Below are 16,023 nucleotides of genomic sequence, written 5' to 3'. Positions count from 1 at the left end.
CCACATAGTTGTGAGGGAGGAGATTTGTTGGTTTTTATCTCTTGCCGGAATGGCAAGATCCTCCACACAGTTGTGAGGGAGGAGATTTGTTGGGTTAGGACTCCCAACTTGTGGAAAAAAGACCCATATACTATTGGCCCATTTATTTACTTAAATAGGTCAATGGAGAACTTATAAAGCCGCCACATTGAGAAAAAGACAGAAAAAAACTTGTAGAAGGAAAGAAGAGAGAAATGAGTGTTCTCTAAGTTTCTGTACTGCGCAGTCTCGGGTTTTGTCTTGATTGGAGGTCCAAACGTTGTCCGATCAACTTGAAATTTTAACTGGTGGTAGAAGACTTGTTGTTCTTCATTCTGATTGAAGGAAATTGAATTTGAACTATTAGATATTCAATTATAAATTTCTGAACGTGACTACAATTTCTTGAGATGTTTATTTCATCTATTTTGAGGTTGTATTGATAATCTAGTGTCTTCGTTGTGTTGTTAAGGATTATATATCATTGTAAACTTCTTGGTTGTATTCTCTCCTCGGTGATAATGGATTTGGTAGACCGGTGGGTCTCGTGGTTTTTATCTCTTCACATTAAAGTGAGTTTTCCACATAAAATTTTGGTGTTGATATTTTATATTATCGTTTCTCATTATCATATAATTAATTGATTCATCCACGTTAGATGTTATTATATTATGCTCATATCATATTCTTGTAATTGGGAAGGTTTGTTTATCCGCTGCGCTTCAAAATTAGGTCATTCCTCCCCACCCTCTATAGAATAGCGGTGATTATCAATTACTATTCGTGAAGTCGTAAAATAAATTTCTACCAAGTGGGCTGTGGGCATCACATCCATTTTCTTTTTATATTTTTCTGCAATTTACCTTATTTCTATTCGTATGTGCCTTTTTTTTGGTTTGGTTTTAATTTTTATGTGTATACTTTTATCCTATATATATATGGTGCATTACAGATATTTTTTTTAAAAAAATTATCATTACTTGTGCATATTTGATAAGTGTTTTTGTTTTTTTATGATCAAATTAAATTTTAATCACGTAATATTATTTTAAAAAATTATTAGTTATTTGTTTGATTAATTTGATTTTATTAAAATAAAACTGTAAACATAAAAATAAGCTACATGTATACACAGTCGAGGAAGTTTAAGGTTTTGATTAATTTTTAACCATACATTATTATTTAAACAAAAATATTCATCCATCAATTTAATTTTATGAAGTTAAATTATAAAAAATAAAATAAAATTAAATATAAACATGTTGAAAAAGGAAGTTGATTGAAATATAAAATGAAGTGGGTGTATCAAACCCATTTCTTTTTCTAGACCTGTCCCAACCTAGTCTGGTTTGAAATGGGCTAGGCCAACCCGACCCAGTTAACAAGTAAAGTTTACTGAAATAGTGGTTGAACTGTTGTGACAAAACCAGATAAAATATCTCTCTCTGATATCGTCTGTCTTCCATCTTTTTCTCTCTCTACCGATAAAATATCTCTCTGCGATCTGCGAATACAGAAGTCAATCAGTTGATACATTATCAGTGAAGACAGAAATTATATTTGATAGATCATGAGTTATTATAATCAGAATCAGCCGCCAGTGGGTGTACCTCCGCCTCAAGGCAAGTCCAATTTTGATTCAGATATTCTTCTTCCTTTTCAAATTCTTCACCAAAATCATCGGATATTGGTTTTCCGTCAGTTAATGTTTGTTTGGAATCTGGAATGTAGGTTATCCGCCGGAGGGATACCCGAAAGATGCATATCCGCCGGCTGGATACCCGCCGCAGGGGTACCCACCGCAAGGGTACCCGCAGCAGCAGGGGTACCCACCCCAGGGCTATCCTCCGCAGTACGCCCCCCAGTATGGCCATCCGCCGCCGCAGCAGCAGCAGCAACACCACTCCAGTGGCAGTACCGGAGTATTGGAAGGATGGTAAGTTTATACTACTTTTAACTGTCTAATTTTGTTTTTTGTTGATTTGATTGATCGGATTCGTTATGCCGATTATGAATCCGCAGATCTGAAATTTTGTGAGTTGACGCCGTGTCAACGCGTCACGGTTAATTTGATGATGTAAACCCTAATTACTGCTATTTTAATTTTTAGGATTGGCTTGTGGTAAATTATGTAATTGACTTGCAATTTATATGTTCACCCTCTGAAATCTGAATTTCTATTTTAATGGATGCATGATTCATACAATTACATGATTTTTCTCCGAGTTATCTCTTTTGTTCTCGTTATTGTTGCAAATGTAGTTTATAACACGAATACATATAAATTTCCTTGAATCTTGTTGACTTTGCATTGTGACATGATTATAAGGCTTTTGTGGGTATTAATTTGGAGATGAAATAATGTTGATTTTATTGCAGTTTGGCTGCTCTCTGCTGCTGCTGTCTCCTTGATGCATGCTTCTGATTAGTGATTGAAGAAACTGTGAAAAGGGGATTTGCTTCGAGAATTCAGGTCTTCTGATTCCTTGATGCATGCTTCTTCATTCTATATGCCAAAACCATCTATGTTATTTCCCCCCTTCTATGTAATTTCTGGACTTCACTTCCATTTGTGAGTAATGATTTCTTTTTCTGCTGGTGTCAATTTCTATTAATGGACAAAATTGTCTTTTTTATTCTAGGCGGTATTATATGGTTCTTCTTCTTGCTAGGTTTCCTGTCTCTGTTGTAGTAATTAGTTTTCATCATAGTAGTGCTAGTTTTTTTTTTGTAAGTTAAAAAATTGTACTCCACTCCCTCATTTTTAATGAAAAATTGGTAAAAAGAGGGAAAAAAAAAGTAGTGAAACTAATGTTAGTGAATTGTTGAGTCTATTCTCTAAAAGTAGAGTGTATTTATAGGAAACGGATTAAAAAGGAAAGAATTAAGAATTTTTATTTTTAATAAATGGAGAATACTCTATATTTTTTCTACTCAATAGTCAGTCAGGCACTCAGGCTCAATGAAATCGTTGGAATTGTATTTCAACGTCTCTTTCGTCATAGTTGTCATCATTGTCTCGTTTCATCTATCAGTGGAGCTAAAATCCATCGTCTCGTTTTCATTATGGTTGTCGTTGTTCCCTCGGTTTCATAGTAGCTGTCTTTCATGCTGTCTTTCATGTTTTCATCTTTTGCATTTTCAAAGCATTATATGATTTATTTTAATGAGAACCTAACTCAAACAATGAGATGCCCTCTCTCCATGCCTTTAATAATAATTCACAATGTTTATTATTTTGTCGTAAAATTATGATAATAGTATAATTTTTGTTCGAATGCAATTATCACTTTGATTCGAGCTAGTTAAAGTTCAAAACTATTCTTTATGAAAGAATAGGTATATCTAGGGATGTCAATCGGGCCAGTCCACCGAGTTTCGGGCCAATCCTATTCGGGTTGCGGGTCAATTGGGTGCGGGCTAATCGGACTGTGATTTTTTCGGGTTATAAAAGTTCAACCATAACCCTAAAAGCTCGGGTTTCGGGCTAGCCCATCGGGCTAATCGAGTTGCTACCGATAAAATTAACATGCGTTCAATCCAATAAATAATGGTGAAAATTAGTTATATTTATAAAATATAAAATATTTAATTATGATAAATTTGAGATATATGCTTAAACTTAAACTCAAATACTAATATTTGAGATTTATGCAAAATAAAACATAAACATCAAGAAATTTTAAAGCATGTTTTAGAAATTTAAACATATTTTTTAGTGAATTTGAAGTTTCTAGTTTTTATATCTATTATTATGTTAATAAAAATTTAATATATAATTTATATATTTAATATGTAAAATTGAAAGTTATTTTTTTAGTAATCTATATTATAAAATAACCAATGAAGTGTCGAATTAGAGTCAAACAAATAGAACGATGTAAATTTTATCGGGTTTTCGGGCCAGCCCATCGGATTTTCGGGTCTGACCCTAACGGGTTGCGGGTTAATCGGGTGCGGACTAACCGGGCTGTAATTTTATCATGCTAGAAATTTCCAGCCCTAACCCTGTTAATATGACGGGCTATTCGGGCCGGCCCACGGGTTGCGGGCTACATTGATGAGATAATAAAGTAAGAGAGGGGAAAAAGTAGTGATGATGTTATTTTTATTTTAGGAAATATTTTATTTTTAATGAGACAATTTAAAAAGAAAAATATTTAATTTTTAATGAGACAAGAGGGAGCCGTTCCTAGAAATAATAATATCATACTATCTATATATAGCATAGAGCAAAGAGAGAGAAATACTACTCCCTCCGTCCCCGATGAAGAGTCACAATTTTCCATTTTGGTCCGTCCCCAATTAAGAGTCACATTTCATTTTACCATAAATAGTAAGTAGACCACACATTCCACTAACTCAATTCACTCACATTTTATTATAAAACCAATATAAAAAAATGGGTCCCACATTCCACTAACTTTTTCAATCAACTTTTTATTACATTTCTTAAACTCGTGCCCGGTCAAAGTGTGACTCCTAATTGGGGACGGAGGGAGTAGTATTTAGCCGGGACTTTAATGAGAGTCCATAGTTATATTTCTGTATCCGGAGATGTTAAAAAAAAAAAAGAGCGAAGTAATGAAGCATGTGTGGTAGGTGGTGGGAGATATGGTCCACAACTTGAACATCTATGCTTACTTCCAACAAAGCAGAGTCACTAGTTTGTTTCTTAATTTATTGAAGTTTTGTTACTTGGGGACCAATTCCATTTATGCTAATAAAAGCCTTTTTCATGAATATATATGGCGATAAATAGGGACCTTGGCGTTATACATGTTATTGCAGTGATTCTCTTCATAAATTTAGGCCCAATTTTGGGAACAAATCCTATCTTCACCCCAAGCAAGCTAGAATATCAAGCGCCTGTATTGTGGCATGATAGTGCTTTATCTCTCATTATTCGAGCTGCTATTGGCTGCCTGTTTTCCTGAGTGATCATAGTGGTGAATTGTGTTTCAAACAAGCTAGCTCACTAGTTGAGTATCTCCTACTTTCCATTGATATTTTAAGCTATCATAGTTAAAGAGTAATGATAAACAACCAAATTTTGTACAACCAAAATAAGATTATATTAGCTATTTTGATGTGTTAATTAAATATTAAAATAATAAATATAGTTAGTTAACAAATTAAAAACAATTTATTAGTCATTGGCTTCATTTTCAATTTTTTATTTTTATATTTGAATTATTTCTCTATTATTTTTTAAATTTGAATTAAAGTATGCATTAATTACATTTTATGGTTCAAAAAAAATTTAAAAATTATACACAAATACCGTAATATTATGCAAGTTCCCTATACTATATGTATGTCTATACTTTTTAATTAAATTTATATATAAATTACTTTTTCTCTCAAATAAAACAATTTTTGGTTAACCAATAGACTTATTGATAATTAAAGGGCTAAATTCTCCTGAAATCGAGCAGTCAAAATTATTTTAATATGTTGGTCTTTATTTGATTACATAGGTTCTGTCCTCTTTCAATTCTCATGATTGACTTCAAGTTTTTTCTCGACTTGATAACATTAACAGGCATGACATTGTCACAAAAATATTCATAATCCCTCAGTTTCCCACCTATTACACACATTCCTTTTGTTAATTATTATGTCATCAATATCGTCATCGGTGTTCCACTCCCCTATATAACTTTAATCTGGTAAAGATGATGCCTTGAAAATCTTGTTGTACTGGATCGATTATCATAGAGCAGGCCCATTTATTGGAAATCTTAAATAGAACCCAAGAAGAAGCTTTTCATAATAAATTGGGCCGTATGAGAACGGGCCTTGTAACTCAAGCCCATTTAACACCCTAAAGCGGATTCATCGAGGCTTTCACCGCAAGGTCAGCTAATCATCCTTTGGTTGTTATAATTAATAGTGATTAATTACAATTTACAACCATTCCTGCAACACATGTCTAGCTTGCGCCGTCTGATCCTCGATTTTAGAAATTCCAACAATTGATTTTGAAATATCTTTATATGGCGTTGGTGTTATTTCTACAGTTGCCATTTGGATTATTTATATTTTGGAACTCTTTTGCATACATATATCTAATTATTAGTTATTACTGCCGTATAATGGATGGGTTTCTGTAACTTCTTTTTCAGGTTGATTTTCTTATTAAAATTTGTTTTTGTAGACTGTCAGTGGATACCACTTTGCTATAACCCATTGTTCCTTTTCCATAGCTTTGATATTTGAAACATCCAGGCACATGGTTCTGTTCATGTCGATATTTGAAACAACTTCTTTCATCAATATTAATCATAGGTTACTGCTATAATAAACTCTAACCCTACTCAGTTATTGAACAATACTATATGTGTTTGGAGAGATAACCATTTTAAATCAATTCGGCAAAAATCTTGACAAGTTGCTTTTTTTTTTGGCAACTATACAATGGAAATCTAGATACCATGTGATTAATATGAGTACAATGATGACAGTTGCAAGTTAGCAGTTTATTGGGTTGAAACAGAGAATGTCAGTTACTTTACACATATTTAATTTGGATCACAGCTGCTACAAAGAGAAAGAGGAGACATGCTATCAGCTTACTAGAAATCTAGAACCAAGAAATATGATTTCTCCAATAATTGACTATGACTGTTCACAATTTGGAGGCTGCTTAAAAGAAGCATGTGACTTGTGGTTTATGCTATATTATGATAAACATATCTTTCATGATGTGTAGTAGCAATATGAGTAGTGATTCAAGCAATTATATTTACCCAAAGAAGGAACAATTATATTGATGAACAAACAATTTACAACAACAAATCTGCAAATCCCTGCTTAAGGCCTCTAGCAATCACACCTCAATATTCACATCATAAAAAAGTACAATCTGAACACAATAAACATACAAAAAGATCAAAATATAGGACCAAACAGAGAGATCTAGAGAGAGAGAGAGAGAGACTACGATGAGGTGGTAACGACTGAATTTGTTCACTGAGTGGGGACCCCAAGAGACGTTGGAGATGCTGCTGGTTCTTTGCCATCGCACTCGAGCTGGCTGAGGTTTCCCTTAGACTTGATGAGCTGCATGTGGTGGTGCTTGCAGAAGAGCACACCCTCATGCGCAATGTAGTTGGATGGGCTTATCGTGCACCCTCCGTAGCTGCATTTGAAGCAGCTCTTGTGGTACGCAGCTCCATTCACAGAAACCTTCTCAATCGGATAAACTGTCTTCTCACAACCCCGGCATTTGTCTTTGGTTCCCACAAACAAGCCCGAAACCTTGGCTGCGTTCTGTTTCAATAAACCAGGGTAGTTAAGTCAGTCATATTCCTTTTTGAATTGTCCCAAGGTAGTAAGATTGTTAAGTCATTTTTTTTTTTGCAAAAACTTTATTTTCTCTCATACTTTAATATCGTCTCTTTTTAACTTTTACACATCAATTTCATAAATCTTGTGCCTCAATTAAAAGACTGTACCTCATTTTCAACCTTTTCAGGCTTGGCAAACTTTGGAATGCCTTCGAAACTTTTATCGAGGCTGCCAGTTCGCTTGAAGAGCTGATCGAAGTGATGCTTGCAGTAGAGGACTCCCTCGAAAGAGTTGAAGTTGCCGAGCTTGAGGGTGCCCTTGCAGTGGTGGCAGCGGAAGCAGGCCTTGTGATAAACGCGGTTGTTGGCAGCCAGCCGATCAACCAGATACACTGTCAGGTCGCAAGCAGTGCATTTCTGGGGTCCATTATTATTTGCTGCCGCCGTCGCCATTATATTATATTTGCTTGTTTTTCAGGAAAGAGAACAATTATCCTTTTCCTCGTTCTCTTTCCTACTTTTCGGATTCTGTTTTTTTTTTCTTTCTTCTTCCCTTCTCTGGATCGCTTATTAATGGATACATTGCATCTCATTTTTGCTTTATATAGCTCCTCAAATCAATACTAAATTGTGTGGGCTGCACCCATATTCGGGTTATGTGTGATGCTCATTTTCACTTTGCAACAACGATGCTTCCGTAACAGTCGGACATTACAATTGCATGGTGTGGCTTCTTTTTACGTTTGATAAATACAACAAAAATAGATTTTAGTTAATATAAAAAAAATACTCCTATCTAAGCTGAGGTCGTAATTTGTGCCTAGGGATTTTTATCATGGATTAATATCTAAAATGACCCTCTTGAATGAATTTATGGTATTGTGCTCGAGTTTTATTCCATACTATATAATTTTTTCCACGAATAACTCATGGTCGTAGTTTGCATTGTAAAATGATATATCAGCCTAATCCATCCATATCTATTCGTATCTAGTAGCTTATTTTTGTAGTAAGGTTTAATGTTAAAAAGTGTTTTTGTATATCATTCAAACAATTACTTGTATTCGTCCAATTTATTTTTGAATCTGTGGCTTTTGTTGTATTTTCAATTTATTTGATGTTTGGTCAAAAACATGGTGTGATTTAGAGCTTTGGTGATATGAAGTAACGTAGTCACGCTTGCATGACATCAATGACATGAATTCAAACCATGTAATTTGGATATGCATTAGTATGATTCCAACCAGATCATATCTTGCATAACTCTTAAGTTTGATATGCAGTGTGAATTCAACTAATTCACGCATTGCATAATAAATTTACAGCACACAAAATGCTTCCATAATTCATCTTAGACCACTGAGATCAATCAAGTAAGATTGTAAGAAGGATTAAGAATTTCAAGGAAGAAGACTACGACCACGAATCTCTCTACAAGGTTTATCTAGCTTTCTTATGTTTTACTTGTTTTTCCTATTATTTGTTTTAAGCTATTTTCCATTAGTAGCTAAACTCATAGATTTATAGGTTTGAGAGTAGTTAACTTTGATTGTTTTTCTAATTTATTTATCCAATTTTCAGACCTTGTTTTACTTTTATATATAGTTCTTCGCGATTGTGCACGCATGAGATTTTTGGCCAATAATTGATTGATTTATTGTGTTCTAACAAAACTCAGAGAGATAAGAATTATTAACATCAAGTCAATAATAACCAAGGATGTGGTCGGGAAGTCGGGATTAAGAGCTTTTAAGAGTTTTAATACTCATGATTAATGTTACAGTTCACGATCCTAATGTGAGTTTGGTGATATTTGTGATCGTCCTAGTAAAACCTGAGTAGTTCAATTTGGGAGGAAAAAAAAACTGCTACTCACCCATAAGTACACCTCCTTACATAACAACTTGTTTTTTGCATATATATTTATTTGAGTCTCTCTACTCACAGGAAGAATATATATGGAGGATTACTCTCTCTCCCAGCATGTTTTCTGAATGGCTTGAATACTCAACAAGAAGTAAGGATTAAACGGGGTGTCCAATTATATTAATGAAAATACAATTACATCAAAACCCATCTACCATTCATGTACTCACACCCGAAAAAGAAAAAGAAAATCTAAAACTATAAGAAAAATATACTACCAGGATACTGTTTGGGAAAACACAGATTGATGTCTAGACAGATCAGAAACACTATGAGGTGGAAACAAATTCTCAGCATTGAGGTTCAGCTTCATCATCTTGAAATTCAAGCTCAGCAACAAAAGTTGGGCCGACCGGTGCTGATTCTTTGATGGATTCGCTCTCGAGCTGGCTGAGGTTTCCCTTAGCCCTGATGAGCTGCATGTGGTGGTGTTTGCAGAAGAGCACACCCTCATGCGCAATGTAGTTCGATGGGCTTATAGTGCACCCTCCGTAGCTGCATTTGAAGCAGCTCTTGTGGTATGCAGCCCCATTCACAGTAACCTTTTAACACAAATTCACTTTTAAATAAACACTCTATTAAACAAGCTTAATTAATGTAGCACGTGATGTACCTTTTCAATGGGATAAACAGTCTGAACACAACCGATGCATCTCTCCATGGTTCCATTAAACATGCATGCGATCATGGCTGCATTCTGTTTTTTTTTTTTTTTTGTTAAAATAAAACATCGAAATTAATTAATGACCTAATTAATCATACAAGCAACAAATTAATTTTTTAAAAAAAACAATACAACACAATACAATACCTCGTTTTCTAGAGGCTTTTCTGTCTTGACTACCTTTGGTGTTCCTGCAACCAACCATAGGAATTAATTAGATTTTTGCGGGAAAAAATGGATATTAGTTGGTTGAACGTATAATTAAGCACCATCGAAGCTCTTGTTGAGGCTGCCGGTCCTCCTGAAGAGCTGAACATAGTGATGCCTGCAGTAGAGCACCCCCTCGAAAGAGTTGTAGTTTCCCAGCTGCCAAAAAAAAGATTTAGTTAGAACTTTGAAGTCAAGAGATAGAGAGCTGGGGGGAGGGGGTAGCACCTTGAGGGTGCCTTTGCAGTGATGGCAACGGAAGCAGGCCCGGTGGAAGACGCGGTCGTCAGTGGCGAGGCGATCAACCAGGTACACGGTCTTCTGGCAAGCACTGCATTTCTGGGTGGTGCCAGTAAAGTGAGTGAAGAAGGCCATGTTTGTTAAGGAAAAAATTTGAGGAAAGAAAACAACACACTCGTTCGATCAAGAACGACGTGGCTGTCTGAACAGCTTTCAGTTGTTCTCTTTCCCCTTGTTTCTTCTCCTTCCTGCTTCCGATGCCTCTTTTTGTTTCTTTTTCCTTTTTTTTGTTGTTGTTGATTTCGTCGGTCTGTGTGGGTGTGAGAGTTATGTTTATTGATGAAAATCATTGGTGGGCAGAGGTTGAAGGTTTATATAGTGATGGAAATGAAGATTGAAACAGCCACAAATATTGTGTGGGGTGCAGTGAAATTCTGGTGAAATGTGATGGCCTTTCCCTCCGATCTCCAAGCTCTTCTGTTTCCAATCAGAGGCTCATGTATATTGTCATATTTGGTGAAATATTTATATACACATAGGAGTAATAAATGTGTCTAATATTTTTGTTTTGTTATTCATGTGGTTCGGTGTATAAAATTGCAACCGCATATGTACCAATCCAAATTATATGAGGCATATTTCAAATACTTAGTTCTAATAAACAAATAGTAGTACATTCTAAAGGCTATTGTGCAAATCTTTTATGCAATTCCCAAGTGTGTGACTGTGACATGCTGCTGCATTTGCAGATACCAGTCACCGGATTAGTAATTCGGCCTGCAATCGCCTACATGTTGTCGCGCAAAGGGGAAAGACATCATCATCCAACCAGTGTAAGAGCAAGGGTCTTCTTTCATTCTCGGTTATAACCACCTTGTCATAGTCGAAAAGGAACTCGCTGTGGTGGCGTGGTGCATCACATTTGTCTATATTAGGGCTGGGGAATTATACCGAAATACCGGAATACCGGACTTACCGTACCGAAAAAATACCGAAAATACCATTTTTTCGGTATACCGTAGTTTTCGGTACGGTATCATACCGTACCGATAGAGATCGGTACGGTAACGGTATTAGATTTCCCATACCGCGGTATACCACGGTATACCGAAGATTCGGTATATACCGATGCTTCGGTATACCGTGGTATACCGGTATACCGATTGATATATATAATATATAAATATATATTTATATATGTTATATTTAAACTAAATTTCAAAAAATAAGAATTTTTATTATATAAAAATAAAAGAATCAAAATTGGGAACCCTATTTTTTGAAGTAGTTGAAAACTAGATTTTTTTTAATATTTTGGATATAATAGATTTTTTCACGGTATAATGGTATAACGGTATGCCGTACCGCAAAACACGGTATAACGGTATATCGGAATGCCATATCGCAGTTCGGTATACCGCAAAAGTACGGTATACCGAAATGCGGTACGGTATACCGATAACACGGTATGGTAACGGTATGGAAAACTGCCATACCGAATTTCCGGTATACCAAAACTTACGGTACGGTATCGGTATGGTTTTTGTCATACCGTAACTTTCGGTACGGTATACGGTATGGCACTCCCGATACGGTATACCGTACCGAACCACCCCTAGTCTATATATCCTCCGTGGAAATGCATTGGAATGACATTGTATTGGCTAAGATAGACTGAGATAAACTAGACAAAAATGACAGTATTGGCAATTGCTCTTCTAACAAAATAACAATTCGGTATTAGTGAAGCCACTTGATCCCATCATAAATAGACAAAGGCAATTCGGGTAAGTCGTTAATGTCCAAAACCTAGCCAGCCAAATGATAACAATGCTAGCAGTTCAAAAACACTCGAGTCCTGGTATATCTGAATATGACCAACAGCAGGGCATTTGGTCTAGTGGTATGATTCTCGCTTAGGGTGCGAGAGGTCCCGAGTTCAATTCTCGGAATGCCCCCAGTTTCTTTCTTTTTGCTCCTGCCACTACTCCTTTTTTCTATAATAGGTGCCAAATTCTCAACTAAATGTCGAACTCCGCACTCCAGCACAGAATATCACGATATATGTATAAAAATGAGCTGAAATAGTACACACAAACTACCGCATCCGATGAACCATCTAATAGCATGCAGCATAAACTAAAGTAAGAGATAGGCAACAACAATGATGAAAGTGATAAGCCATTGCCTATAATTTAGTACTACTAAGATATGTAACGATACTCAATACTCAGAATCTTTCTTCTTAAGGTTACACAAATTGAATAAGCACTCTCAAGACAAGAGGGCATTTGGTCTAGTGGTATGATTCTCGCTTTGGGTGCGAGAGGTCGAGTTCGATTCTCGGAATGCCCCCTTTTTAATTTTTCTGCTTACTAACTCAAATGAGAAATTTTTTATCGCTCAACAATTCCAAACCCTAGCATAGAGAATCACTTTATAAATTATGACAAAAAAAATTAAGAGTAAAAGAATATACTAACAGTAAACAAATTAATACAGATGACGGATCTGATATAAATATATACTACTAGTACTCCTACTATTTTATTTTTAAATCTAATCTAAATGAAAATTTAATACAGATGAGAGATCCGATTTTATGGACAGCAAAATGCTTATCTAGATCTACGCCCAACATAATAGTAATGTCTTCTAACAGTTGCGTAGATTATAAAGTCAACAGACAGATTCGAATTAAACCAGCAAAGCAACGAAATTAATTAACGATAGAAATTTTAAACTAAGCATATGGAGCATTAAGAATGCGACGATTAGCGGAGTGAAATATACTTTTGGCGACGGTGACGTAAGAAGCAATTGAAATACTTTTTGGGCAGTAGAGATGAAGAGAAAAGAGATGAATCTAACAAAAAGGACTAGGAAAAATATTTAGTCTTATTCCAAAAATACCACGATTTAATAAAAATCCCCATAATCGGCCACTACATGCATTTATTTTTGCTATTGCGATTTATAACGACTCTCATTTTATTTTTATTATAAATAGGGAGTAGTAATAAATAGGGATTTTTACTATAATATTTTATTAGTATGAATTAATAAGTACTAGTACTGATATGTAAAAATAAAACTAAGGGCATCCACAGTGAGACGGAGTAAGCGACGCCCTATGCACCTCCACGTCAGCATTTTATCATCCGCCACTTCCACCAGCAATGGGCGAACTATAGCCCGCCCTAAGCATTTTACTTTTATTTTGTATTTATATAATTTATACAAATATATCAAGCAAATAAATAAATAAAAACAACACAATCAAGGCAAATCCTACATTTACTTAATTAAAAAAAAGTTACAAAATAAGAAATTAAAAAAAAAAAAAGTTACAAACTAAGAAATTTTAAAAAAAAAGTTACAAACTAAGAAATAAAAAAAAAAGTGCACTACATATAAAAAAACCCCGGCTCGTCTAGAGTAGTCCCAACCTGCGGATGAGGCCATCGATCATCCGCTGGATGCCTTCGATTTGAGCCGGGTTGGTCGCCTGCATCAGGGCGTTGTGCGCGTCCAACAACGTCATGTAGTCGGAGGAGGCCACTAAATCCGTGTAGGCATGTGACGCAGCCGAAGTCTCGCTCGCGGTCGCGCTCGGGGTTGGAGGGAGCGGCGTCGGCGGCGGATCAGCCACGAGGAGTAGCGGCGGGTGTGCGGTTGGGAGAAGGCTCCATGTCTGACAGCCCGTACGAGTCCGTGCTGAACTTAGGATCGTACTGGGCGTTGGTGTCGAAGGGCCGGTATTCGTCGGGTTCTGTGGCCATCGCGCACCACCGAACATCGGACTATTCGGACTTGGGTAATCTCCGGGATTCATTTTGTTTGAAGTGTAGAAAATGTAGTGTGAATTTGAGAGTGAAAGGAGTGAAAAATGAAGTGAAAAGTGAGAGGTATATATAGGTTTTGAAAATTAAATAAAATTAAATTAAAAAATAAAAACGCATCGCATCATCCGCCATGCCACAGTGGCGGACGATGCGACGAAAGATAAGCATCGTCCACGGACGATCGATCGGGCGCGAACGATGGTTAACCCATCGCCCGTCCCACCGTGAATGGCCTAAGACACTCTTAATAGTGAACTGGGATTTTCTCATAGTATAATTTGCTATTGGGATCGCAACAAGGTTATTGCCTTGGAACTGACCTTTCTCCAATGGCAGTCGCGCGTTGTTTTTTTCCATGTTTCCGTGGTAGTTAATATAACTAAAATTTCAACCCAATTAATTAAGTTTGATTACTTAATGTTAGTTTAACTATCAAAAACTACTTTTTTAATATAATTTTAAACTATTCAAGTTAATCTCAATTTGGATAGTTCCTTCATCCGCCATTAAAGTCTCATTTGTGTTTGGTATAAAGAAGAATGAGTGGAAAAGGTAGCAGCGAAATGTAGGACTCATCCTTATACATTAGTTTTATAATAAAAAGTGAGTTAAATAAGTTAGTGGAATATAGAATCTATCTACTATTTATAGTAAAAGTGAACTAAAACTCCTAATTACAAACGAAGTAAAATGATAAATCAAGACTCCTAATAGCGGACGGAGGGATTACCAAACAAACCGCCAAAAAAAGCTATTATAAATAATACTAATATCAATAAATGTTGGATTATATAAAAATGGAAAAATAATTCTACTACGTATTTATTACTACTAATAAGACTGTATTGTCTTCCATCATCTAACAGAGTCTGAATACATTCACTAGAGAGTTATTGAAGCAAATACTCCTACAAGAGTGGGTTTAAACTCAGTCACGTTACTTAGTCACAAGTCCGATCACCTGCATTCTACATATCAATCCTTCAATGAACTTTGAGAAGCATAACTACACATATTTGCCTAATTCTTGAAGATCTTACCTATACATGACAAAAAATTACATAGGTTTGCAAAACTTCAGCTAGTATTACTGAGATAAGCCACTGAAAGCATATCCAGGCTGTCATCGAAACCTAAAAGAAACCAGAAAAAGACTCCACTTCTAATTATTTCAAGTGACCATATTATGCACTGCCAATTAAATTCTGTCACCATATTGTGCATTTTTATGTAGGACTATACTTGTAAGTAGCATCAATGACGCAAAATGCCAGAGGATTTCATCAATGGCAATCCAACGTATAGCTAGGTGATATAAATCCACAATAACTCCATGGAAGGATGCAGAGGAGGGATGCAGGTGAAACAGACAATAACTCCATGGATATACAAGTATTAGCTAGTATTGTAGCCGGCCAGTACAGATTTTAGATTCCTCTTGCAAATACCTAAATTTACTGAGACGACAAAGAAAGTCCGCCAACAGAAACAACTGTGATGAATAACCAGCTTGGTTTAATATGAACTACAAATAGCAGATGAGTATCAAAAACACCAATGCTACAAGAAGGGGTTTTAGTATAAAAGTTCACAAGTAGTAATTTGTAGAGAAAACTACGAAAGCACACAGTTGAGGCATTCAAAGCCAAAAGGGGCAGATAACAATTAAAAATTTGGAACAAGTAATCAATTTATTAAGAAATTACTAAAAAATAGGGCATCAAATGACAAGTTATATTTTTTAGAAAAATATATCAATAAAACTCTACTCTTGCTAGTAAAAGCATTCAAGAGAGAATATAACTGATGATGTATCATTTCCAAGTGAGAG

General features: G+C 35.6%; 3 protein-coding genes and 1 non-coding gene across 4 annotated transcripts in view; 2 read left to right on the top strand and 2 right to left on the bottom strand.

Annotated features, from left to right (window-relative positions):
* The first annotated feature begins 1,438 nt into the window (after positions 1–1,438).
* Positions 1,439–2,623, top strand: LOC125219478 (uncharacterized). Its single transcript, XM_048121458.2, has 3 exons — positions 1,439–1,640; positions 1,750–1,954; positions 2,398–2,623. The coding sequence occupies exons 1-3, from the start codon at positions 1,589–1,591 to the stop codon at positions 2,441–2,443; spliced, it is 303 nt and encodes a 100-aa protein (XP_047977415.1). The 5' UTR covers positions 1,439–1,588; the 3' UTR covers positions 2,444–2,623.
* Positions 2,624–6,760: 4,137 nt separating this feature from the next.
* LOC125224539 (LIM domain-containing protein WLIM1-like) lies at positions 6,761–7,867 on the bottom strand. Its single transcript, XM_048127953.2, has 2 exons — positions 7,479–7,867; positions 6,761–7,293 (listed from the first exon to the last, which is right to left on the bottom strand). Exons 1-2 carry the CDS (start codon positions 7,761–7,763, stop codon positions 6,991–6,993), a joined length of 588 nt encoding a protein of 195 aa, XP_047983910.1. The 5' UTR covers positions 7,764–7,867; the 3' UTR covers positions 6,761–6,990.
* A 1,461-nt stretch (positions 7,868–9,328) lies between these two features.
* The window catches only part of LOC125221817 (LIM domain-containing protein WLIM1-like), an 11,709-nt gene continuing 5,014 nt past the window's right edge, over positions 9,329–16,023 (bottom strand). The window contains exons 2-6 of the mRNA XM_048124085.2: positions 10,336–10,824; positions 10,170–10,266; positions 10,048–10,091; positions 9,850–9,933; positions 9,329–9,778 (exon numbers count right to left, since the gene is read on the bottom strand). Of these exons, the coding sequence (XP_047980042.1) occupies positions 9,527–9,778; positions 9,850–9,933; positions 10,048–10,091; positions 10,170–10,266; positions 10,336–10,482 (624 nt within the window). The 5' untranslated portion in view covers positions 10,483–10,824 and the 3' untranslated portion in view covers positions 9,329–9,526. The remainder of the gene's footprint in view (positions 9,779–9,849; positions 9,934–10,047; positions 10,092–10,169; positions 10,267–10,335; positions 10,825–16,023) is intronic.
* On the top strand, positions 12,234–12,305 carry TRNAP-AGG (transfer RNA proline (anticodon AGG)). Its single transcript has one exon. It is a non-coding gene; the product is annotated as a tRNA-Pro (tRNA).

The sequence above is a fragment of the Salvia hispanica genome, chromosome 1 (genome assembly GCF_029641045.1).
Source record: "Salvia hispanica isolate PSC_SH4W2 chromosome 1, Shi_PSC_v1, whole genome shotgun sequence".
Classification (NCBI taxonomy): Eukaryota; Viridiplantae; Streptophyta; class Magnoliopsida; order Lamiales; family Lamiaceae; genus Salvia; species Salvia hispanica.
The sequence above is the reverse complement of the archived record's forward strand: the minus strand, read 5'-3'. Positions and strand labels throughout refer to the sequence as shown.